At 29.8% G+C, this 26,877-nt stretch overlaps 1 protein-coding gene across 1 annotated transcript in view; it reads right to left on the bottom strand.

Annotated features, from left to right (window-relative positions):
* Positions 1–21,734, bottom strand: part of LOC148308772 (uncharacterized) — a 38,746-nt gene extending 17,012 nt beyond the window's left edge. The window contains exon 1 of the mRNA XM_088261141.1: positions 21,614–21,734. Coding sequence (XP_088117267.1) covers positions 21,614–21,619 — 6 coding nt within the window. The 5' untranslated portion in view covers positions 21,620–21,734. The remainder of the gene's footprint in view (positions 1–21,613) is intronic.
* Positions 21,735–26,877: the final 5,143 nt, after the last annotated feature.

Raw genomic sequence — 26,877 nt, forward strand, 5'->3', positions numbered from 1 at the left:
TATTTTGATGTAGCAAGATCCCAACCCCGGATTATTTTACATATCGAGAAACGCCTAAAAACGTGTTTTATTTATTGCACCTTATAAATTTTAGTATTGCATACATGTCATCAGAATGAACTTATCAGAGAGCAAAGTTAACGATTTGAATAAAATGGAAGACTTTCTCCATACGGCACGCGTTTCCCATGTTGTAGAATTTTGCTAATCACAAAATAACTGAACCGAACACTTAATTAGTTGAGATAATTTTACTGAAATTTTTAAATGGATGAATAATTTCTTTTACATGTTTGAACTGAAAATCCAATTTCAGCTATATAAAATCTTGGTAATTTATACACATAACAAAATAAGAACTATGTATGCAACTGTTTTCATATGAATTTTATTTGACAAGCGACCAAGTTGGAACAAGGGAAATCTGGTCGATGGTCAAATAAAATTCATGTGGAAAAAACTACATGATTCTTATTTTATTCTTTGTAATGCAGTTCCACCAAAAAATGTCACCATAATTTAAACACATTTTTTACCATGTTTTTGCCATTTAAATGCATCTTAACATAAAAGCTACGAAAAGGTAATCTAACAATCGTGACTCCATTTTTCTTCCCAAAATTAAAAAAAAATGCAGGACAGGTTTTTGTCAAGCAATTAAAAACAATTGAAAATATATCTTGACTAATGATTTGAAAAGTAACACAATGTGTGTTTTGTTTTTTTTCAGCAAACACATAATTAAAATTACTTTTTTGACCACAATAGCAGCGCCATCTCTTGGACGTAATAACATCATATGCTAAACTTAACATTGATATTATCAAACAACGCGTTTCTTGACATCTGCTATCACTAAGCATTTTCAATATGTTCGATTGTTTCATAGACTTGAATTGTCATTGCTTCACAACCATTGTAAAATTAAACATGAGAATCGTGCGTTTTATATTTTCTTTCTTTTCTTTTTAACCAAACTGAGCCGCAACAACGCTTAGATGGGTATTAAAAAAATAAAAGGAAATTATTGTTTCATAGATTTTTTATACATTTCATAAAATTAAACATATTTAAAATGTACGCTTTCTATTTTTTTCTTTTAATTTAATCGGACTGAGTCACGATACCACGTGGCCATATACAGCTAAAAATAATGCTTAGCAGGTGCGTAAAGGAGTGCTTTTAAAATTGTGCAATGGTTAAAATTTATTGAATAAATTAAAATTTCATAATTTTTCCTTGGGCAGATCTCCTATCGAAATGGGATCAAGATGATGTAATTATAGGTAATTTATTTCATTTACATCATTACTTGACCTGTTGTATGTAAAGCAACAAGTTCTTCAAATTTACATTATAAGTGGAGCAATGACATAGTTTTTTTTTTCGTCGTCGAACACGTGTGAAAACAGGTGGCAACAATTAAGTAATTTACTTATTATTATTTAATCAGACTAGGGATTATTCACCCTACCAATGATAAATCAATGTTATAGGTGTCTCAACCTGAGATAAACGAAGAACTATTATATAGGGTTATCCAATAAGAAGTTTCATTTTCATATTTGAAAAAAAACTGGTATATTTTAAGATAAATTAATCAATATTTATTCCATTGTTAAGAGAAAAGTATGCGATTAACGATGGAAAACGATATCAGCCAAATGGCCGCCATGGCTACGGCTGCAGCACCATATCCTTTTCATGAAAGTTTCCATGACCAATTCGCACATTTGCGGCTGTATGTCCTCGATAACTTCACGAATTCCATCTTAAAGGTCTTCAATCGATTGTAGAGTATTGACATAGACCTTATCTTTTACGTGGCCCTAAGGAAAAAAGTCTCAAGGTTTTAATCACAAGATCTCGGGGGCCAACTGTGATCACCTCTCATTTTCGAATAAGTAAGGTCCAATCACACCGCCAGCCCAAAAACCGCACCAAATAGTGACACGTTGAGGGTTTCGATTCGTCACATCACCAAGTTGTCCGAACAGCTCAAATTTTTTAACAAGTTTCACTATTGCTGGCCGAGCAGGCGCCTTACGACGACCAAAAAGTGCTTTAGTTTCGCGAACTGTGATTGCGAAATTTTCACCATTTCTGTAGTAAACTTTAACAATTTCAATGCGTTGTTGAAGCATGTACCGTTGCATTTTTATTAATTGCGTAGTTTTTACTTGTCAAATGTTAAAAGATGACAGCTTCAAAAGTGGCAGCTGCCCTGATAGCGGGCTATTCAAAATAAAACCTCTTAGTGGAAAACCCTATATATGAAAGATGGAAGTCTGAGCATTCCAGGGTTTACGATCTGACATTTGGCTGTAAAAATATTTGTGAGCTAATTCGTAATAAATCTCACCTATTTTCAAATGGAGTGCCAACGGTTTCCGCTCTACTTTCGATCCCATACGTTATGATGGGTCCCACACATGATTTGTAATCCTTGATATTGCAGCCAATTTTTTTAAGGGCATTAAAGGTACTAGTCATAGAAAGCATTTTTTACTCGTATCAAGTCAAACTACCAATTTATTTAATAATATAGAGTTTACACAGTCGATATCAGCCACGTACAAAAAAGGCGTTCCCTTTCTAAATTCACCCGTGCATAAAATATCCTCATACACATGTAAACCTTCGTATGCTTTTAATAATATTAATATGTAAAATATTTTTGAATGAGCCCTAATAATATGTTATTATTTACTATCACTTACTTCGTGATGTAAGCATCAAATAAAAAAATCCTTATCTTAAGTCGTGTGGAAGCCAGTTACGTGAATATTTCAAAAAGAAAGTTTCCTTTCAATGAGAAAATTATTTAAATGATTCTTACCTTTATTTACACCTGGTTGTCTCAGCAAGTCTGGGTTTTTACAAGTCTTACGACCATCGTAGGTTTGGTTAAGCGATCACTTTACACATGTGTAAAAATCACCAATTCTACCCACGATTACCAACTCCACTACACAAATTTTGGAAGTTATACGAGTTTATGATCAATCTCATGACGTTCCGTGACTGAATTCACAATAGGATTTAGAAAACTTTTATTTAGATTTTCTGTATTTGTTTAGATTTACATGTGTTTAAAGTGATCACTTAACAGCCTATGACAGGTCGTAAACCCTGTTAATACTCAGACTTCTATATTTTTCTTTATCTATTTTGAGGGGTTTTGTATTTAATATCCTATTCTGGTTAATCAAAATTAGAAGATGACTTAAATCAAGGGTGGCCAACCCGCGGCCCGTCGGGTGTCTACTTGCGGCCCGCGGAGCAAATCACACATTTTTTTCTTTAGTGCACACAAAACCAGGTAGTAAAGACGTTGGACTAAAAAAGAGAAGAGTAACAGAAGAACTGAGAAGTTTTTAAGACAGATGGACTATAAACTATTTTTTCTTGGAATTTAAAACAAAGCCAACATGCCTGATATGCAATGATACTGTTTCTATCTTGAAAAAGTATAACATCTAGTTTGCTTTTTTTACGGCAGGTAGGATATCTCATTTCTAAAATCTGGCCCGGCTACTGAAAATGTTGGCCACCCATGACTTACATTAAAACTTAACAGCTTAAGCTAAACTTGGAGAGAAGGCTTTTCCGCCATTATAGTGTAGTGGTTAGTACACTTGGCTACCAATTCGGAGGTCACGGGTTCGATTCTCGGAGGGGTCAAAAGAATTGATTTTCACTAAAATAATTATAAATCTAATATTTATCTTGGATTGTTACCTGAAGCGCAGGATTGATTATCTGCCTTCGTATAATTCATTTTCAATATATATCACGACCTCGATGCGATTCAGTATCCTATGCACCATTTGGCGAGGATACGGGTCAGAAGAAGAAAAAAATATATATGAAGAGATGCATAAATGTGTAAGAGGCGAAAAATGTCTGCAAAGAGTGGTGTGGTGCTCTATTCTTTATGACTACCACTGCAGGAAAGCGGCGTGGTGACTTGTTAGTTAGTTATCAATGATTTATTATGTCTTGTGCATAATAATTACGAAAATAATATTTCTGTCATGTAACTAAGAAAGTACATTCTAAATATTTTATTTTATAAAACATTAAACTTAAATAAATTTATCGTAAAAATATTAGAAACTGAATAATAAAACGTAAGTGTAAAATGTTGTAAAACGTATGTGCATAAATTTAAAAACATTTTAATGTCACGTTTTTATTATTTAACAATTAAAATGCATGATGTTGCGAAAATCAGTTTCATTTGAATTTTGTTACATTTATAATTGTTTTAATGTTTTGAACGACAGGAATTTCGCGATTTCGATATACGAACGCAAGTAGGTATGAAGTAGAATATTACATTTGTAATTCTGTGACATTCAAAAACAAATCTTGCAAATAACATTTGTTATTGTCTAAAATTAAAAAAATAAACTTTGCAAAAATTCTCCTTATTATTCATTGTTCACTTTGTGTAATACCACTTTTTAAAAAAAGACACTACTTCATGACTACCGGTTTCAGAATAATCACACCTTCATTAGGTCAAATGTAGACTTAGGAGAAATTGTTACTCTCTGCCATTTATATAAAACTAAAATTATTATCAATATTATTCTTCGAAAGAGATAGAACGAAGATAAAGGAATCACAATGGGGATATTTTGTAAAGTGAACTTGAAGTTAAATTTAATGGTTATTTACTATGGGTAACTCTTTATTAGAGTGATTTTAAGACTATAATTTTTATTTAATATTACTCTGGACTGGTACCTGAAGCGGCGGGCTGATCACATTTTCTTCATTTGTTATCTTCAGTGCCCTATGCACCATCGGATGCGGATAAGGGATTGAAGAGGAATAAGTCTTAATTTTTTTATATTTCTAGCCCATCAGTTTTATTTACATGCAAAATTTCTATACCCGTTGATTTATAAACATAATATTATGGTCATCAGATAAGGGTGATTTACAAAAATTACATTGTAACTTGCAAATTACATTTGTAAATTTGTGATATATAATTACATTGTATTTAGCAAATTACATTAATAATTTTGTGACATTCAAAAAATAAACCTTGCAAATTACATTGTTTTTAGCAAATTACATTAATAATTTTGTGACATTCAAAAAATAAACCTTACAAATTACATTTGTAATTTTGTGAATTTCATCACAGCGTTGACACCAAGAGGAAAGGAACAGTAGATGTTGATGAGTTTTTTTCCATTCTAAGCAACCTTGGCAATGAAATTGAAAGTAACAAGTACAAAACAAAATCGAATTAGTCACGGTCCATAAAAGCAAATAAACGGAGTAGGTACTTTTATTCAGTTTTGTTATTTAGTTTATTATTAAATGTACCTACTAGCTTGTTACAAAAGGAAAATAGAAAACTGTGGAAGAAACGGCGATATAAATCATTAACCACACGAATTATTGTATGAACTAGTTTCATGATTGGCAAAGTACAGAAAACACGTAAAAAGTTATGAAAAAAATATATTTACAACATTTTGAGTGTGTTCAAATACTTGTTCAGATGTCTCTTGTGAAGTTCTAGTGATTCAAGAACAAGGTTTCTAAATTGGTTCATATATATATAGAACTTCCAAGAATTTGAGTAGTGTGGTTGTCAATAATGGGTAGAATTGGTGAATGTTACACGTGTGTAACATTCACCAATTCTACCCATAATTCCACCAATTCTACCCATATTCTAAGCCTATGACGGTCGTCAGCCCCGTAAATGCCCAGACTTCCATATTCTTCTTCATCTTTAATGAGATGTCAAAAAATAATTTAAAAAATATAATAAATATAACATTAACACATGTATGTTTTTAACATTTACACATGTAGTATTTGGCTAAAATTCTATAGGTCCCGGGTTCGATTTCCAGAGGGTGAAAACAATGCAAAAGTTTTTTTCACTCTTATATTTAACATGTATTATACACGTGTAACATTCGATAAACCAGCCTATGACAGGTTATAAGCCCAGTAAATATCCAGACTTCCATATTCTTCTTCATGTATGTTGAGATGTCAAAGTGTAAAAATAACTCCTGAGGAAACACAAAATTGTGAACAAGGATTTGGACACACCAAAAATGTTGTGACCAACATTAATTCCTTATTATCTTGGACGAATACATTATTTGTACTACGTTTTCAGAAAAGCAAGTTAATAAAAAAAATGTATATGTAAATTGTTTTGAACGTTATATGCTCAATTTTGTTGAAATATTTTCATATTATCTTCGTAGCTTGTAGGAGGATGTGGTCCAAAAAATTATTTATTTGCAGCTTTATATTTATTTACGGGATTTCTCTTGTACAATAACAAAACAAGAGAGTTATAAATAATTCTTATACCGTTTATCTTTCATTGTGTAACGACATTTTTGAATTATGTATTTGAAGTGATTAATTTTTATCGGTCACATAATACGAAGCATTAAAATATTCTTGCATAATACATTAATCTATTCAATTATGCTGTGTACATATGTGTGCAATTAGCATTTTTAGCATAGGTAAACGGTTCTACTTTCGCTTTCATCTCCCATTTGGCTACCTTCATAAAAGTCAACAGTCTTTAAAAATATATATAAAATTTATTTGGCAACCGCGCCTTGACATTCCAAGATCATTACTTACGGTCAATCCAATTACGTATAAGAGAAGCGATCGCTTTCACGTTAGTTTTTTGTCCTTTTAAATGTTATTTGAACACGTCGTTAAATAACGGCTGTTTTTATATTTACATACCGCGAATGTAACATTCGTTATTATAATATAATAATTATATTATAATACGTTATTTTGAATGAAAAATAGATAACTTACTTTCCAACTCTCGAATACTAATGCGACAAACTGGCAATAATTTTCCAATTGAATGATATGCGTATTTCAGAAATCACCTAATTTCCATTGTTTTAACATTACTTCATGCTTGTTAGGAACTTAATTGAAAAGGTAAAAGTTTTTTTGAGAATAATTATTCTTTATTTTTGTGTAACTACTGTGACGTCTTAGGTTGATTATCTTCGTCGAAATTATATTTGTCTTAATATCAATGATTAAAATTAGATTATTTGTGAATAACCGTATATAAGACAAAACCATACCATTTTTTTATTTAAAATAACTGGTCAAATTATATGCTGAATAAAAATTTTGAATTGTGTTTTTAAACGTGTACCAGTATGTAAAACAATTCGGTAAAGATGTTTCATACATTGAAACATGTATTTGTTAAATAAAAGCTTACTCAAAAAAATCACAGATACTGCTATACTAAGTAACGTGAGAAGTATATGATATACATATGAGTTCCAAAAAAAATTAAAGTGTGGTATTCAATCATGGGTATAATGGTGACTTTTACACTTGTATAAAGTGATGTTACACTTTGTAGTACTTAAGTACTTAAAAATAATCAAGTCAGGAGTTTAATAATCGACTGATTTGTATGAAGAGATGTATGAATGTGGAAGAGACGAAGCGGCGTGATGGTAAGTCAGTTAGTTAGCCTATGTTTTAAAAACTACGAAACTTTTACTGAGGTCATGATATGTGATAACGATTTTTTAAAAAAACGAATAACCAGCAAAGCCTTTAATTTTTTTTCTGCAGGTAGGATAGTAACGATAGGAAAGGTAATTATAAGAAATACATCAGAAACACCCAGACCAATTGAAAACAAATCTTTATTGAATTCATTTTGTAATCGGTGGGAATTGAACCCGCGACGACAGTTTCTCAGTCGAGCGTCAACTCAACTACGCCACGATGCCTGTCTAGATCACCAATTTATGACCAGATTATTATTATTCATAGTTTTCGAGACACCCTATATAAGTTAGTAAACATATGGTATTTGACAGCAGTATACACCTGTAAGTAAAAGCAAACTTGACTTAGAGAATAATAGAAAGAGTAGATTGTTGCTCTATAACAATTAATCAAATATCTTCACGCTTCGATTCGCATTCTTTCAAATAAATGCACTCGCTTTTAATAATTTATTTAATTACTCTACTATTCTAAATTAATGTGGAACAGTGAAGAAAAGCATGACTAATCAAATTGATTACAATATAACTCGAATATTATATACCAATGTATCATGGTACTTGTGATGCTTTGTTGTATGTGGTACATAATATTGATGAATGGTGACAAATTCAAAGTCACGGATCCGGAAACACATTGCGAGACCGAGTAAGAAATACCGACATTCGAAGCATGTGTAAGACGGAGGATATCATGAGGTGGGGACGACAAGGAAGGCGATACTGGAAGGAACAAAAAAACAGAATATCAGAAGACAGACAGACACGTATCGCCCTCCAAGGCAACCCTGAAGGACGCAGACCCCCAGGCAGACCTCCGAAAAGATGGAAAGACAGCTGGGAGTCGACATCCCAAGAGCGACATGCGGAGGCACAAACAGATCCCTAGGATCTACAAAAAGAAGAAGAAGAAGAAGGATCTGGATGTAACTAACTAACTTAATAAACATCACACCGCTTCCCCGGGGTATGCAGAGATAATAGAACGCCACACCACTCTGTCTTCGCAAACATTCTTCGTCATCTTCGTTCTTCCACGTTCATGCATCACCTCATACATACCCGTCGATTATTTTGACTCCTAACCTAACCGTTTTCAAGTATTTGGCATACCTGATTGCGCCAAGTTTTTTTTCGGTCATTCTCTGCTCCTTTTTCCAACAACATTCGCCTCATAAATTTGTTTTACTTTGCTTTCCTCACTCATTTATTCCACATGTACATACCATCTCAACACGCCTTTCTTAATTTTATCGATAATGCTTATCTCAGCCTTGCATCCCTTCTTTATTTCAAAATATCTAATTATTATTTCAAATAAGGATCTGGATGTAAAATAGTTATACAATAATGTATTACTTTTACTCAATGTTCATACAGAAATTTATGGAAAATACCTTTATATTAATTAATAAAAATTATAAAAATTACTACTTCGAATTGAATGATTTTGATTGAATAAATAGCAATAAACACACAGATTAAATACAGTAAGACCTCGATATAAAGGACTGATTGGAGGCAAGGGGTATCCGTTAAAGCCGAAAGTACGTTATATAAAAATAAGTTTTGGATATTTTTTTTTAAATATGAACACTGTATTTAGATATAAATAAACAATACAAAACACAAACGAAATTCTATTTTTTTTTCTTTGGACACTCGTCGTGAAGTGACGTTGGTGTTTGATTTAGACGCGCTTTTTTTTCGGTAATCCTGCTTTAAAAAAGGAACCGTATTTTGTTTGCACTATTGAAGTTTGGAGATGTAATTTGGGATTATTGTTTACATGCGGCGACACTTGAATATAAGCATGTATAATATTTACAGGATGTTTTTGATTTTTTACATTAGACCGGATTTTTGTCCGTTATATCCGAAGTTCATCAAATAGAAGTCTGTTATATAAAGGTTTTACTATATCGCTCACTCCTTTCAAGAACGTCATAAATCAAAAAACTTGATTTTTCAGGAGAACGTTTTTAAAGTTTGAAAATATAAAATAATGTATTATAAATGAATATCAAGCCACTTTTTCAACTTTTTACTGTGCAACAGATCTTTTTAGGTAAAACCTGAAGGTTTTTTCTCCATTTGAAAAATATTTAGTATATTTAAAAAAATTATTAAACAATACCTTTTCTTCAAAATGCAAAAACAACACTTTCTGTCCAGTAGCGGGTAAATATTAAGTAAAAAATATGCCTCTTTTGCTGGGATATAGTACATTTTCTGGGCATTCCGAAAACATGCACAACTGAAAATTGACGATTTTTGATTTATGACGTTCTTGAAAGGAGTGAGCGAATATATGCGGAAAATTTGGAACTGGTAGATGATTTCGTATTTTTGAGAAATATCTTTTCTAGGGATAGAAACATTGATAATGATAGAGAAAGGACAGTGAATGCCGGGAACAAAGTGAAATGTGCACTGAATTCAGTTACAGCAAAATAAAAACCTTAGCTGGCAGTGCACAATGGAGTCCCGGTTCTAATCCTAATGTATGTAACGCAGAATTCTCATGATTTATTTCTTAACCCTTGCGAAATAATAAAAAAATGAAAAAATCTATGACACAATAACGCAATTGAAAATACTGTAAATGCTAAGTGATCGCAGCTGCCGAGAAGCACGCTGTCCGCTGTGAGCAATGATTGAAAACTTAATTCGATTTTTTTATTATTCGAATGCAACGTTGTTTCAACATTTTAAATCATTCTGTAAATAACTTTAAGAGATATACGGTTTTAGACATACGAATATTTATATTTTTAAATATGTATTTAATTATTCACTTTTAACAATTAAAATGTAATTCTTACGAAAAAAAACATCAGTTGAAATCTTTGTATTTGCATAAGTGTTTAATATTGAAATCAAGAATAAACAACGTGAAATAAAAATATTTTTGACAAATACCTACATATTATAATTGTATCAAATACGTTCACTTAAAAAAACTAATATTAATATTAATAAAGTATAAATATAAAAATATTATGTTTAGTTATTGTAAATTATACTTAAGAGTGATAAATGATAATAATTAATGAAATTAAATGGTTTTTTTACGACAGTTATTTCATATGAAGAAGTAAATAATTTTATCATGTAACAGTGAATGACGAAGCACATTAAAAATAATTATTTTGAATCAGGGAATGTAGAAATAGCCTCTATCTATAAAAAAATATTATGTTTATAGAGTAAAACTTTTTGACTTTTGTTTTGTGCGTTTTTTTACGTAATATATAAGTTTTGATTTAAACTATGTATTTAAATAAAAAAAAATCTTTACTAAAAATATTTAAACTGAATTATTTTGATCGTTTATTTACTATTTTGGTATTGGTTACAATGAATTAAATTAAATTTTATCAATTGATTGGCAGTCATTTTGTGGTTAAAATATATATTCCATTTTTAATTGTATTTAAATGACTAAATGGAATTATATATTATAAATAAATGTTTTATTTAATTCACCGCAATAGATCTGCATAGGTCACAGAGACGTCAAGAGCTTTATCTTTTCCCAGCTTAATAAAATAAAGGATATAGGTACATACGAGTATATATCGAATGCTATGTAAGTTTAAAAGTCATTTACTGAATTCATACCTGTGCAGTAGAATATTATCAATTTCAAAGGTATCTAATTCAAAGGTACTAATATAACTGAGTAGGTAATTCTAAGAAAAAGTAAGTGTGTAGAAAAAAAACGAAAGTTTACCTTAAAAATAGAAACAATTGACTCTAATAATCTTAGTTTTTCGTCCGCAAATAGCGTGTCAAATTGGTATTGACTTTACAATAATTACCGGAAAATTTCTTTTAATCACAATTATTACGCGTTTTTATCTCTAACACAGCATGACTAGGAATTTTCCCATTTGATTTGTAGCACAATTACAACAAAAAGTATGAAATTATTCAACGAATCAAAACAATGATTTTCAAACATGTATCATGTTATTTCATTACCAAGAGTGATTGCACTTGATTTATTTCTCTCCATACTACAATAAATATGAAAAAGACTCAAGACAGCGATAGATCAACTTTTACAAATTGTATCATCGATTAAAATAATTATTACAGTGGTAGACATGTTATTATCGCACATATTTTAATCGATCGACATCCTACAGCACTTCTCGTTAACGATTACATTCACTCCTTACGTAATAATAACAGTTTGATTTAAATATCTCCTTGCAAATTTAATCCTTTAAAAAGAAAGGTCCATTAATCTTTAATGTATGCAAAACACATATACATACGTGTGTGTATGTTTATTTTAACAAGATACATATTTTCAACCTGTTTCTCCAAAGTAATTTTGAAATTCTATTTTCTTTACAAAATGAGAATGATATGAGCTGCATTTACATAAACAAGTTATCGTGTTATATGCATCTTCTCTTTTTTTAACTCAGCTTAACCGATTGATTACCCTCACAGAAAAAATACTAATTTATTTCGCTTTTATTCAAACCTCAGATACCACCGGAGTCGCATTGTCCATGGGTTGATTTAATACTTACTTTTACTGAGCTACCAATTCCATTTTTACCGTCGTATTTTTTTTTAAATCCTTTTGGCTGCAACTGTCATACACCCATCAAACTTTATTTTCTACAGTCGGGTTTTAATCCCGTGGTTTGTGTCACAAACTCTGAATCTAAGTTTTTGCATTTGAGCTCACTATACTCGTACCATAATTTGTTACTTATTTTTAATAAGGAGCCGATTAGTCTCAAGAGAACTGTTAGAAATTAAAATATTCGTAAAAATAATACAAAATAAATTTTTATGTAAAAAAATAGTTTTATGATTTAAACTTTAATGAAGTATAATACAATACTGTAAGATAAAATAAGTAATATAGTGCGTTTGACAATATTTGTTTTATCGGTCAAATAATAAAAGCATATTATCAATTATTTTGATTCAGTTACAGATTTTTTTATTAAATTAACTACAGCTTACTTAAATTTAACTCATTAATGTCATTTTATAACTATTTTTAACGAGCCAATTTATTTTATACGTTATTGTTTCATAATGTTAGCGTTTTTTTTATCAAAAGTATAAATTCTGTATCGTTTCCCTATTCAGATTTCTATATTAGTCAAAATTGTATAGAACAGTGTTAAAACATCGCATTACAATTTCATCATAGGAATACGTCTAAATAGCATTATAATGAACTGATTCTCAACTATTTCAGTCATTCGAGATGTTTTTTGCTGATCAAGATTAACATGGAAAATAATTTTCTATCGCTTACACGTAAGCATTGAAATGAACTTTGACATTTGAATCATTAATCAGAAATATTTCAGTAAGTAATATACTTCTATCTAGGTTTATCCATTCACCTACATTGCAATATATTCTTTTTTACATGTACCTACTTTATTAAACTACATGTAATTTTGACATAAATTGTGTTCTTACACCATAACTTTATACCCATTCTATATTATCATCGTCGTTAATGATCAGCCTATGTTTATTGCACATATAATGTTTACAACCATGTTTTTAGACAGATTAACATGGATATACTTATTACATATGAATGTAAATAGAATGTCAGAATACAGATTATAACGCATTGCCCTTCAAGGAAACCCTGAAGGACGCAGACCCCCAGGCAGACCTCCAAAAAGGTGGAAAGACAGCTGGAAGTCAACATCCCAAGAGCGACAAGCGGAAGCGCAAACAGATCCTTAGGATCTACAAAAATAAGAAGAAGGAGAAAAAGAGGAAGAAGGATATACTTATTAATTAATTGGTTTTCGCTCTCCTGTACATATATGATATAAATTCGTTTTACTGATGCCAAATTACTTTATAAATCAAGGTTAAATTACCAATATAATAATAAATCCTTTGCCGCACCCCAATGGTGCATAGGGTACTGCTTCATATAAACGCAGTGTTATCTCGATCGATTACACATGAAGGAAAGGAGATCAGCCCTCCACTTCAGGTACCAGTCCAGTGTAATATTGAATAAATATTAGAGTGAAAAAATCACTTACATTTATTAAACCCCCCTGGGAATCGAACCCGGGACCTCCAGAACGGTAGCCGATCATGCTGACCATTACACTACGGAGGTGGACAAAATTACCAAAAGAATATAGAATAATATTAAACGCGTATAAATCTAGTGATTTGGTGAGTCAAGTAAAATTTCGGATGAAAAAATCTATCTGAAAATATAGTCGTAAAACTTGCATTTTTCACATATGTATATATGTATGTAAAGATCTGATTATGCAATTAGTTATTAGTTTATCCTAATAAAAAGGTGTCTTGATAAAATCCGTATTGTGGTAAAATAAGGGCATCTTAACGAATAGGTAGGTATAGATAATGGGAGAAATTAGTAAAAAGAGTATTTAGTATTTGTTATAAGAAATCATTAGTTATGTGTCATATATTTCGAACCAAGTAACCGATTAAAGAATTAATCGAAACGCAGAAATAAAGATAGCTTAATTCATTCAGATGCGAACACCGCCACCATACTTGAGTGGTTAACGCATTTAGATACAGTGTTGGAGGTCTCAGGTTCGATTCTCAGGGTGGTGAAAATAAGTATTTGTGATTTTTTAATCTGATGTTTAATAAATATTATCCTGGACAGGTATAATTTTGTGTTATTAACGATCAAGCTTATACTGTAGCAATACGATGCAGTGCCCTTTGCATCATTAGCTGCAGATACAAGACAGCAGTAGCAGAAGTAGTAAATTTTGTCGTTGAAATAACATTGCGTTTACTTTAAAATGATTATTTAATTTAATCAATTAGTAGGATCATCTTTGAGTTATATGAAAAATACAGTTCCTGCCTAGTAAAGTCGAAAAAGTTTGTAAAAAAAAGAAAAGAATTTACATATATTCACTTGTTATGTATGTAGGTAGAAGGAACGGATAATATTGCAATCGGAATACATTAATGTAGAAAAATAAACCTTTTCCGGCCTGCATGTGCGTGATAACAGAAGGGGAGTCAATATTTTACGAAACATTTGTACGAATACTTTCGTTTGTAATAACGATCATTTTACTCCTTGCGTGACTCCAATATCAGCAATTGGAGTTTATATTTGTATAAAAAGATATTATTGATCGAATATTTGAGTCAGTCTCGTATATATTTTAAAATAATACATATAATGTTGTGTTATTACGGAAAGAAGAAGCCCTAGTTGCGAATTGCAGATTGTTCAGGAAATACATTTTATTTATAACAACATTTATTAATGTGAATTCCTGGATTCTTTCAGGATAAGAGTTTTAAGAGAATACAACTTAAATTTTGAAAATGTCTTGTAAATTCTAATACAAAAGAATTTTATGTTCATGTAAATAAACACAGGATTTTAAATGTAATATGAAAGGAGGTAATATTTATTATAGTTTCAGGTATCTTTTGTATGAATAATTTACATACATAGTTTTTTTCTTAAACAAACCAATTAGTTTGTTGGTAACAAAATATTCATAATTATCTAATTTACTTTTTTTTATCACAATGATCGAAATAGTATTAGAAAGCAGTTTTAACTACGAATATATGTCAGCCTCCGTAGTGCAGAAGTAAGGGTGTTTGGCTACCGTGCTGGAGGGCTCAAAAGAAAAACAAGTGATTTTCACTTTTATTTAATTTAATTCTACCCTGAACTGGTACAAGAAGCTCAGAACTTGTAACCTTGCCTTCATAAAATTAACTATCAAGATAACACGTGATAACGTCATTACAATGCAATACCCCATGCTTGATTGGGTGCGAATATAGGTTTGAAATAGTACCTAACTATCCATATAAAATGCATTATTTTATCCTTCTCACAGAACGGAGATGCATAGTTATATGATTGTACACATGTCACTGTATTGTGTCAGGATGTAAGCGAGGCAGCAGTTCATGAAATAAAGGTGATAAGTCTTGTGACTGTTGGATTATAAGCTTACTATTGGTCAAGATTTCTATTGATAAGCTAAATGCAGGTTTGCTGCTTGCCTACTCGATCACATTTTGAGGGAAAAAAGAGAAAATACATAAACTCGCACGTATACTAGAAAAACACACACTTACACCCACACACACACACACACACACACACAAACACACACACACACACACACACACACACACACACACACACACACACACACACACACACACACGCGCACATACACACAAAGACACACACACAGGCACACACACATACACACAAACACACGCGCGAGCGTGCTAACATACAGTTCCTAATGTTTTTTTTTAATTATTTCGAGAAATAAAAATACTTTGTATTCTGATCCACTCACATTTTTATTTTACCAACTAGTTTCGGCAACAACCTGTTGCCCTCTTCAGGGCAGTTATAAATGTAACCCTGAAGAGGGCAACAGGTTGTTGCCGAAACTAGTTGGTAAAATAAAAATGTGAGTGGATCAGAATACAAAGTATTTTTATTTCTCGAAATAATTTATCAAGATGATCCACAAAGTTAATGCTTTCAATATTCAAAACATGTTTTTTTCTAGAATATTCTAGAATAATGCAATGATGTAGGTTAAAATATCATCTTTATTTATTATATCACCGAGAATTATAAAAAAATATCGATAAAAATATTTAATTATAAAAAAATGTATTGATAAAAAACAGGTTTATTTTTTTTTATATCAACGTATGTCATCATAAAATAAAACAAAATTCCTTTCTACAATATAAGTATTTAAAACACTTAAAATGTTTTTAACCGATTTTTTTAAATTACCATAGGGTATATGATATTTCGCTAAGATGGCTTGTATTTAAGAATAAGAATTAAATTTTATATTCTCTGCAAACATATGAAATTTCAAATTGTTAATAACTTATGTTTAATTCGATAGAACAAATTATAGAACCTAAGCCGATTCACTGTACTTATTTCATCATTTTATTACTATTTGCACATCCCGGATGGAGCTGACGCGTATTCTATACGTACATCCTTAACCTGATCTCTCAGCAACCCGCTTTTACTTTTCTCGATGCGCTTAAGTGATGACGTCACGGACTTTCCCTGTCATTTTAACTAACACGACCGAAGAAAAAATAAATTCTACAGCTAAGCCGTGTTGATATGACCATAATTGCAAGAGAATTTATGCCAGTTTTCACATATTTTAATATCTAAATTCACGATTTGTCGTACATACTCGTACATATAAGTACCTAATTTTAAACATTCTCATGTGTTTTATTAAATGTGACTGTAGTAATTTGTACATAATAATATGCATATACATATGCATAATAATTGCTATACGTAATCTAGCCATAAAACTGAAATATTTATCTATTATGTCGCATATTTTAACAAAGAGAAACTCAATTTAAATCTTAATAGGATTACATTTTGACATCTCAACATAAATGAATAAGAACATGTAAGTATGGGTTGGAAAAAGGCACCTTTCTTGGCTTCGGAAACTTTGAAAGTGTACTGGCATGAGATGAGAGACAGATGCCCAGGACAGGCAAGGTTTCTCCCAAGTGTTCTTCTCAACGTCGGGGGGACCCGGGAAAATACACGAAGAAGAGAGAAAAGTATAAGTTCACATTTACGGGGCTGACGACTTGTCATAAGATGAGTCAAGTAATCTCTCACACGTCTATCATGTGTTAGTTCTCGGCATAACGTTCAGAAGAAAACACTGATAACGTCTTTTTTTTTTAAATCTCGTTAAAAAAACAAACCCGCAAAAGTGCGATTTTACGTTAAAATATTGTAATTTTTAATTGGTAAAATTAAGAATATTGTATTTCATATAATCGGAGTAGGTATAGGAATTTATTAATAAAATAATTGTTGTCTTTTTGTGATTTATTCAGGTTTATCGATTTGAACAGTTTACTATGATGCTATATTTACATTTTAACAATATTTCCAATGTGCTGGAATATTTACCAATTATTGTGATTGTGGTTTGAAAATCATATTTTTAAAAATAACAGATGTTTTAAAGAAAAAGGTATGTATCACCAATCAAAATTAGATTTGTTTTAAATTTGATAATGGCATAAATTTTAGAGACCATTAAAATAATGTTACACACACATAAACAAATACACGTATGTATATGTGTGTGTGTAATTACATATTTCATACATAAGTTCTATTATGAACCTACATATGTAGGTACCTATGTGACATGTATATTTTAATTAATTAGTGGAACTAATAAAAAACCAGCTAGCATACTTTACGAAATGTGAACCAAACATAGAAATTCATGACCATTAGATCACGTTCATTGATCTACTTTTTTTATATAGAGTGAAATATATTACACTTGTACCTTCAGACATTATAAATAAAATTTAAAGAATGAATATGACTCGCTTTGCATATCCGGTATGAGTTGGATATATGTATATAAAGTTATAGAAAATAAAGATATCGAAACAAATTAATTTGGTATATAATATTACTCATTTTTATTGATCTGAGAGGATGAAAATTGTTTCGATTGTTCGCTGTAAAAAGCCGCGAGAAAAGTGAAAAATACCACAAGAATGTATTTAAAAACTTTGTTCGGGTTATAAATTATACTCCAATTACTCTTAACGCAATAGAAATTCAACAAGTTAATAATATTAATAAAAATCAATAATTTACATTTACGAGTAAGTTTTTATTTAAATAAATTGTAATCGATTTGATATAATTTTAAATAATAAATATGGCATCACGACAAGTCTTAATGATGAAATAATTTACAAATATATGTTTGACGATTATTACATTTCTGTATATTTGTGTTACTTGTACATTTCAAAGTTAAATTTTTACATTTGGCTTGATCATTAAAAAAAAATATTACTTGGTTTGTGTTTGATTTAATTACTATTTGTTCAAATGTCAATTTGTAAATTTTTCAAATGATTCATATCGGTAGTGTAAAAGCAAAGGAGTATATATCTGTCTCAGGCCAAATTTTATAGGAGAGCAAAAACAAACTTTTGAAATAACTCATTTGTTTTATTTTTTTTATATGTACATATCTTAATAAAACTAAATTTTAATAGGAACTACAGGTTTATTATTTTGCCAGATTATGGAATGCACTATTTTAGACATTTTGTGGAACAAACTTAAACAACAAACTGGAAGAAAAAAAACGAAAAATTTGACAGATATACCCTTTTGCCATTACACTTCCAATATTAACCCTTATCTACATCAAAAAGTACAAAGCACACTTTACAAGATTCAAGAAGTTTTAACTTGATTGTTATTAATATACTGGCCAAGTAATGCACTTTAGGTACCATTTTAGACACTAAATAAATATTAGGGATTAAATATTACTTATTTTTATTTTGATCTCTGTGAGACTTAATTAAGGGACTCACACCATAAGCAAGCGTTAAAATCACTGCACGAATAAAATGCCTATTGAAAAATGTTAAATTAATATTAAGTAATTTATTTTATCAGCATGTATATAAAAATAGGTTTATTCTCCTAATAAAATGATTGCGATTTTCAAATCGTGCATTTAGTAAAATTTAAAAAAAAATGCGCGTGTAACGTCGTACACGTGATAGAAGTGAAACATCTAAAAACGTAAATAATCATTAAACACGATGATACATATGTTTTACATAATGCATGGCACCTCACCTGTTAATATATAGAATCTGATGTGTAAGTCTATGTAGTACCTAAATTTTTCATATATTATATCTAACATGTATATCTACAATGCGCTCATATGCGACACTAACTTATTCTTTATTTTGTATCGTGTATAAATCACTCTCTTTTATTCCACTCACGTAGCGTCGGAATGTTTATCTCTCTTTCTCCTCTTCTCTATATTTTATATTTCTTTCTCTCATATAACGAATTGTGACGAATAAACGTGACGCATCCTTGAAATTTTACTCTCAATTCTCTTCTGATTATCGAATCGCTGCCTAAGAAGTTTCACTTTAAAGAGAGTTTTATCTTTTTTTCGTTCTACAAATATTTAGTTTAACAATTATATGCTTTCACTGGGTACTCCCGTGCTGAGGGAACATTTTACAATGTGTATTTATTAAATAGTGAGTTGAATTTATGAATGGTAACTATATATGGTAAACAATACATTTTCTTCAAGTCATTCATTGAACAAACAACAATTAGAAAAAAATAAATCTTACCTTATAAGTATGCAACTGGTCAGAGGTAATAAACAAGTGTTAAGCTAAAAAAATCGTTTTTACTTGGGGCGTCGTTCACAAAGTTAATTTCTCATTATTTATTATATGTATGTTAGAAAAATATTATATGTTGCCAAAAATTTTCAGAAAATAACTCTCCTTTTTATTTTGCTAAAAATTATTTCATCATTATTGCCTAATATCCAAAATAATGAAACAGAGCAGTAAAAGCTTGTTTATTTTTATTAATGTCGCATTTTTTATGTTTTCTTACACCAAAGAATTTAATCCGGAAATTTTCGATGCAATTCAAATTGTTTTTATTCCGATTTTTCATAACTTTGGTACTCTAGAATATAATTTTTCATAACATATCTTTATACATAAGTAAATAAAATATGTATATTATCCGAATTATCAGAAGTACTTCAGATAAAACATGCAGAAAATATGCAATGTATCGTGTGTTAACTATTTTTTTGACCCTTTAATAAAAAAAAATTGTACATTATTGAAAAGTAATCAATATCATTGATTGAATATGGTTGTTCTATGTAACAAATAGCATCATATGTATGTAGGCAGATGTAGGCATTTTTATTGTTTATTTTTCTTAATTTATGTGTTATGTGAAATTTAACGTAGCGAAAAATATTACGTTAAACATTCGTGTAATTTATTGCGTAAAATATTTAGATCTAAAGAGAATTTTTGTTATTTTTAAAAAGGAAAGGAATTTTCAAATTCGTTTGATCATCCCTGGAATAGCCACTGCAGTAGCATTTGAAGTCTTTCCGCCCACACGGGCGAGAGTGAAAAAAAAACGTACTTTGTTAATGCGGTAAAATTACTATGTAAATATTTATTAAAAGCGTTTTTTCTCATGAAAACCTTCACATATATAATACAATACGAGTTTAGGGTAGTGGATTTTTTTTAGTAGAATGTTATAATTAGAAAAAAAAATAGTTTTGGTTGATTTGAATTTTACACATGTAAAAAGGTTAAATATTTAATGTTTCACTTTCTTTATTACATTTAAAAAATTAAAAAATAAAATTGTCAAAGAATTGCCAGACATGCACTCCTCTATGAGTCCGAATGCTGGACGATGTATATCACTAATAATTTTTTCTTAAAGTTAGTTTATACGGCAGATAAAAATTGTCATTATTGAGATAAATAGAAATATTAGATATCATATAGATCTCCTATAAGGTATGGATAAAACACTCCTGAAGGCGAAAAAAGAACAAAGATGTTAATATGTTTGTAAAATCAATAATCTGAATGATTAATATCAATCAATCAAATGAAAGTATTCATATTTTTTATTGATTTGACATTAGCGTTGTTGAATATGTAGTTGATTTAAATATACAAATAATAAATATTACATTTTGGTTTGCATTTTCACCTGGTGATGAGAACATATGCAGTTCTCGAAACTAGTCTTGTTTACTTAAATTATCTCAAATGTGGTCTTACGGAAGTAATAAACCTTTTATTTTCTTGTCTACTACATTTATTGATTTACAAATAAGAGAATAGTTTCATCAAAAGTCCACAACACCAATTTACTTTATTTATCTGACTACTAACTGCTATCAAACAACATAAAAATAATGTTCAAATGTATCGTTAGTTTAAAAAATCTCGATTAAAATACAGATATTGTTTATTCTTACGTAATTCTTAAGAAAATATGGATATTTTTACTTAATGCTACTAAAAATTCCAGCAATAAAGCAAGTCACGGAACATTTCATAAAAATTTAATCAAACATGGGATAAGTAAATAATGAACGTACCTTCATCTTTGCGGCTGAAATCCTCGACGATAATTAAAAACAGTGGTCCTTTAGTTTATCACTTTAATTTTATATCACTTTCTAAATCACTTCTCCTAAACACGAGAAAAAAAGAAAAATATTATCGAAACATTGCCAATGACTTCAATTGGACAAAAACTTGCAAAGAATTAGAATCGTGATAAGAATTAAAGAAATATATGATTTGATATTTTTGAAGGTTATAAGGGATAAGAAGTATGTAGGTTAAGATTAAAAAAAATTGATTGTGAATTAATGCATTACAAGAACAGTTATTACGATGAAAGTAGACGTGTGCGTTTTATCGCGTTCGGATCGCGAATCACAGAGTAAAAGCAACCGGTGAAGACAGTCAAAATAGAAATTGCCGTTAAAAAGCAGTTCTGTAAACAAGAGAGTTTGGTGGGAGGAAGTATAGCAAAGTGGGAACAGTAGAAGAATACTCTGTTAATAATACACCGATTGACTACCGCCATAAAAATACTACCTGCAAGCAGATAATAAAGGTTAACTTTTTAAGAATTTACCTATCGATAATATGTATTTAGGTTGGTCATTAATTTAAAAGTACTGTATTAATATTCGAATTAATATGCTCACTTCAAGTTTTACGAATGATATCGGTTTGGAATTCCCTTCAAGCGTATTATTAGACCAATTTTAAGAAAATATTTTTATGACATCGTTTTACTATCGCAAATCAATTATCTATATTTACCTAGTATTTAGATGCGATGCATTAATTATATGTTTGTGGCCATAATTATCAGTTTAAATTGAAACAGATAGTAATATTTTCTTAGATTATAAACCTTAATATTTGATTTACCATAACACATTTTGAAGAAAAAAATTAAGTTCTGTAGGTTATTAAGGTTTGTGATAATTTTATACCTAATTTTGATAGACAAAGCAATGAAAAAAATGAGAACAAATTTAAAGCATCAGAAAATATTATGTAATGAATAATCTCGGTTCTTTTTTAATATTTTCAATGTTTTCTAGAGATGAACAACATTATCAAATTATATAAGATTTTTGGCTATTGTTGGCTTTGATCATTAACGAAGTTTCTCTGAATTGTACAATATTGACACACAATCATATTTTTGTGTTTATTTTTTGATGAAATATCTTGGCACGTATTTTAGATTTTTTATTGAAGTTAAATGTAAAAAAAAATAGTTAATGAGAAAATTACACGAATACAAATGTGTGTACACGAATGAAAACGCATGTAGAAGTGTTTGACAAATTTTAAGCAGAAAAGCAACAACAAAAAAAATGAAGTATGGAAATGGTTAGAATAATTTTTAAATTTGTTATTCATTAAAAAACATTTAGAAAATGTATCATTATTAATTATAAAGAAATAAAAATAAAAATATTCCGCTCTAAAAAATAAAAAAGAAAGATGAAGTTTTAAAAAAATTATGAAATTTAATACTATACTTATTATTAATAACTTAAGAGATTAATGTACTTTCAATGTTGAAAATTGAAAAGAATAGAAAAATGACAAAAAAAATAATAAGCGAAATGAACGAACAAGATTCACTTTCATTTTTTTTGACAAATTTGTTCCAACTGTTACACAAATATCCTTGAAAAATCTCGAAAACAATTTTAATATTTGTATTTCAAATATGTCATACCAATGTGTGAAAACAAAAACCAAGCTAACAAACTCTCACTCATTAATTATTTTAGTAATGAGAATCTTTCACAAGGATGAAATAAATATTATTTGAAAAATTATACAAAGATGTTTATAACAAGTTGTTCGATTTTTAATGGCAGACTCAAAAATTGCAAGTGATTGTCTTAATCAAAGAAAAACCGGCTTTATATTTGGCACTAACGTGTCTCAGTAACTTTTTGCGATCAGTGACTTTTTGCCAGCAGCGATTTCTACGTTATGCCCCCTTCTCACGACGTGAGCTTTACTTATAGCCGCGGAGCCTCCACTCTACTCAAATGAATACAGAATTTACTCAATAAGAGACCTCAACCCTGGTTATGAAAGCCTTAATATATAAAATACGCCCTTTTCTGCTGATAGATCTACGTGCTAAATGATCCAGTTTCAATTAAATACGTTCAATTTATTCGATAACGGAATTCGCCATAAATATCTTCATAATTGTCTCAAATTCAATATGATAAAAACAAGTCATTATGTCAAACATTTAAGAAATGTTGAGTTATGTCATCGTTAACTATTTATTTACCAAATTTAGGCAACTTATAATAAAAAAACATCTGATCGAATAATTTCATGCTAATAATAATAATCGAATAATCTGTTGAATAAAAGGAAAAAACCGACTTTTTTGAAATATTAACTTTCATAATGAATTGTACATCTCGATCAAGGTTTTATTAAAATTAATGAGCAAAATACGGGGTGTTGTATAATAAAGACTGATTTTAAAATGAGTGTATATCACAATTTAAATAACATATAATTAATTTGATGATAAGTTAAATGCTGTAATTAAATTTAATAAATGTGAAATCTTAAAATATTAAATCGCATGCATTGTTTATGGAGACATGGGGAGGCGAAACGATGTACTTTTGCATTTATTTCTTTTAACACAAACTCTACTTTCAAATGATAGATCTTCAAACTGGTTAAACTAAAAAATAATATACGGGTATTTAGTTTAATTTCATTAATTTACGTCCAAGTTTTTCGTATTGAAGAAAGTATCCTGACCATTTTATAATACGGTGATTAAACGCACGTATGCTTCATACTTGGATGGATGTTTCAGAATTATTTTAAAAAAAATAGAGAACAAAAATAAAGCCTTATTTATATTTAGCTGTCTCAATAGGATGTAGCATCTATTCTTTATATACTAAGGAAATAAGAAAGTCTGATTAATCAAGGGTTTACGACTTGTGTAACGTTTACTTTTCTACCCATTTTTGAACACCCATATTATAATACAAACTTTTCGACCTTTTTTCACCAACCGCATTCACCTCGTAATTTTGTTTTACTGTTATTTCTAAACTCATTCGTTCCTAAGACTTAAATTCTTTCTTAATTAAATCGATAATGCTTATTTCAGCTTTACATTTATTCCTTTATCACCATTTGATCATCAACCATACGTCTTTTTGACTATCATTCGTTTGAGAGATCGCATTTCGAATACATACATACTTATACTATTTGTATTATATTATTAATATTGGTAAATTGTTTATCACGTTTTGAATATAAATACACTCTCATCAAAATCCTATAAATATTAGCAAGACTAATTTCAAAATTTATAGACTTCTTTGTATGTAGATTCACATAAAATTACTTCATGTGTATTTTAACAAGAAAGACGCAGTATTGAGAAAGATGGAAGAGTAGGTACGTATGAAGCAAGGGAAATGCATTATTGTATTTCGACATTTCTACGACCCGTATGTTGAACTGAGGACAAAATAATGCATTAGTTTTATGAGCAACCATTCCAACATATACTATTAAAACTTTGTTTATTAATTGATTGAGATATTGCGATGCTTTGATTTTTTCTTAGTGTCTAAAATTTAATGATGACTAGCTACAAATATACTGAAGGGTAATTATATTATTTTTTGACATCTCATCAAAGATGAAGAAAAATATGGAAGACTGATTTAAGTGATCACTTTACACACGTGTTACATTCACCAATTTTACCCATTATTGACAACCACACTACTCAAATTCTTAAGTGTATTTTAGTCTAAAATATTTGTGTTATCGACTGAAAGACTAATGAATCGCTAAATTAATGAATAAAATTATTTACAGACAGACCTTGGTCATTCTACAATATTTGAAAATTACTCTTCTACTAACCCGATGACGCCTTCAAGTACTTTTTATTTTCATAACTTTGATTAGGTTTTCCAAAAATCTGTTTGTTAATAAAATTCAAATGTTTTATTTTTTTGTAACATTGGCATTCATAACATGTGAGCTTTTAATTGCATAAAATGTAAGACTAGTACAGAATGAAATTTGAAAACGGAATAAAACGAAGACTGATATAAATCGATCATTTATTTTATTTTTCCTGATTTATTAACAATTTTAAGTTTACATGTTTTCGAGCAAAAAATCCCTCAAATGACGCCCCCCGCACTTCAAATACTGAGTAAGCTTTTTTATGAAGTTTGGCATGGGAATTTGGGCGATCTGGGATCGAATATAGTTTTTGAGGGTTTCAGGATCTTGGAACATTCGTTAGAGACAGAAAATTTTAGATATTCCCATGGGAAAAAATCGCATGGGGTTAAATCGGAAGAGCGCGCTGGTCAGTTCAAATTGCTTCTTAGAGGGGATGAAGACATCTATCTCAAGCGCTAATCTATCAAAAGTCCCTTCAAACCCTTGCTGTTAAGGCTGCTCCCTTACCGGACGTTATATACATTATTAACAACTCTCTTCTGGGATAAAATTACAATTTTTAGATATTTTTTGAAGCCATAATTTTTAGATACTACTATTCCAGTCATAGGCCCTGGGATGCTTGGACTTCCACCTTCTTTAGAATAAAATTGATAGATGCTTCATATCAATTGATTTTTCAAATAATTTTTTTTACTATGTATCTTTCCACTCAAATTGTTCAATAAAATACTTTTTTGTTTTTATAAAATAATGAGGTAGCATGTCTTTTTAGGTGGACCAATTAGAAACCCCAAGTTAACGATCATTTCCAGGCAAAATCGGTTCATGTGATCCAGAAAGATAACCTTGATATAAAATCGATTACAATTTATAATTAGGTACTTACTTAAAATTTGATTTAATCAGAAAAAATGAAAGCAAGTATGTACCTACAAAAATGCATTCAAGGTATTATTTAGAAATCTGTACAGTGCCAAAGCAATTACACGATGCGATGAAACACAATAAATTTATTTTTAATTAATTTTTTACTTAGTAAATACCACTATTTCTTATAATGGTATTTACTTAGTAAATACCACTATTTCTTTTATAATATTTAGAAATAGTGGTATTTACTTAGTAAAAACTTAATTTAAAAATGGATAGATTTTACCACAAAGTGACTGCCGAATCAATTAATGAAACAATAAATTTAATAATCATTTTACTTAATGTTGAATTTAGCTCAGTATGCATTTTTGACATCTTAATATAGAGGTAGAAGAATAAAGACTGGGTATTAACAGAGCTTACGACCTGTCATAGGCTGGTTAAGTGATCACTTTACACA

Source organism: Brachycentrus maculatus, unplaced genomic scaffold (assembly GCF_059751285.1).
Source record: "Brachycentrus maculatus isolate JH-2025_06_01 unplaced genomic scaffold, ASM5975128v1 h1tg000148l, whole genome shotgun sequence".
Lineage (NCBI taxonomy): Eukaryota > Metazoa > Arthropoda > Insecta > Trichoptera > Brachycentridae > Brachycentrus > Brachycentrus maculatus.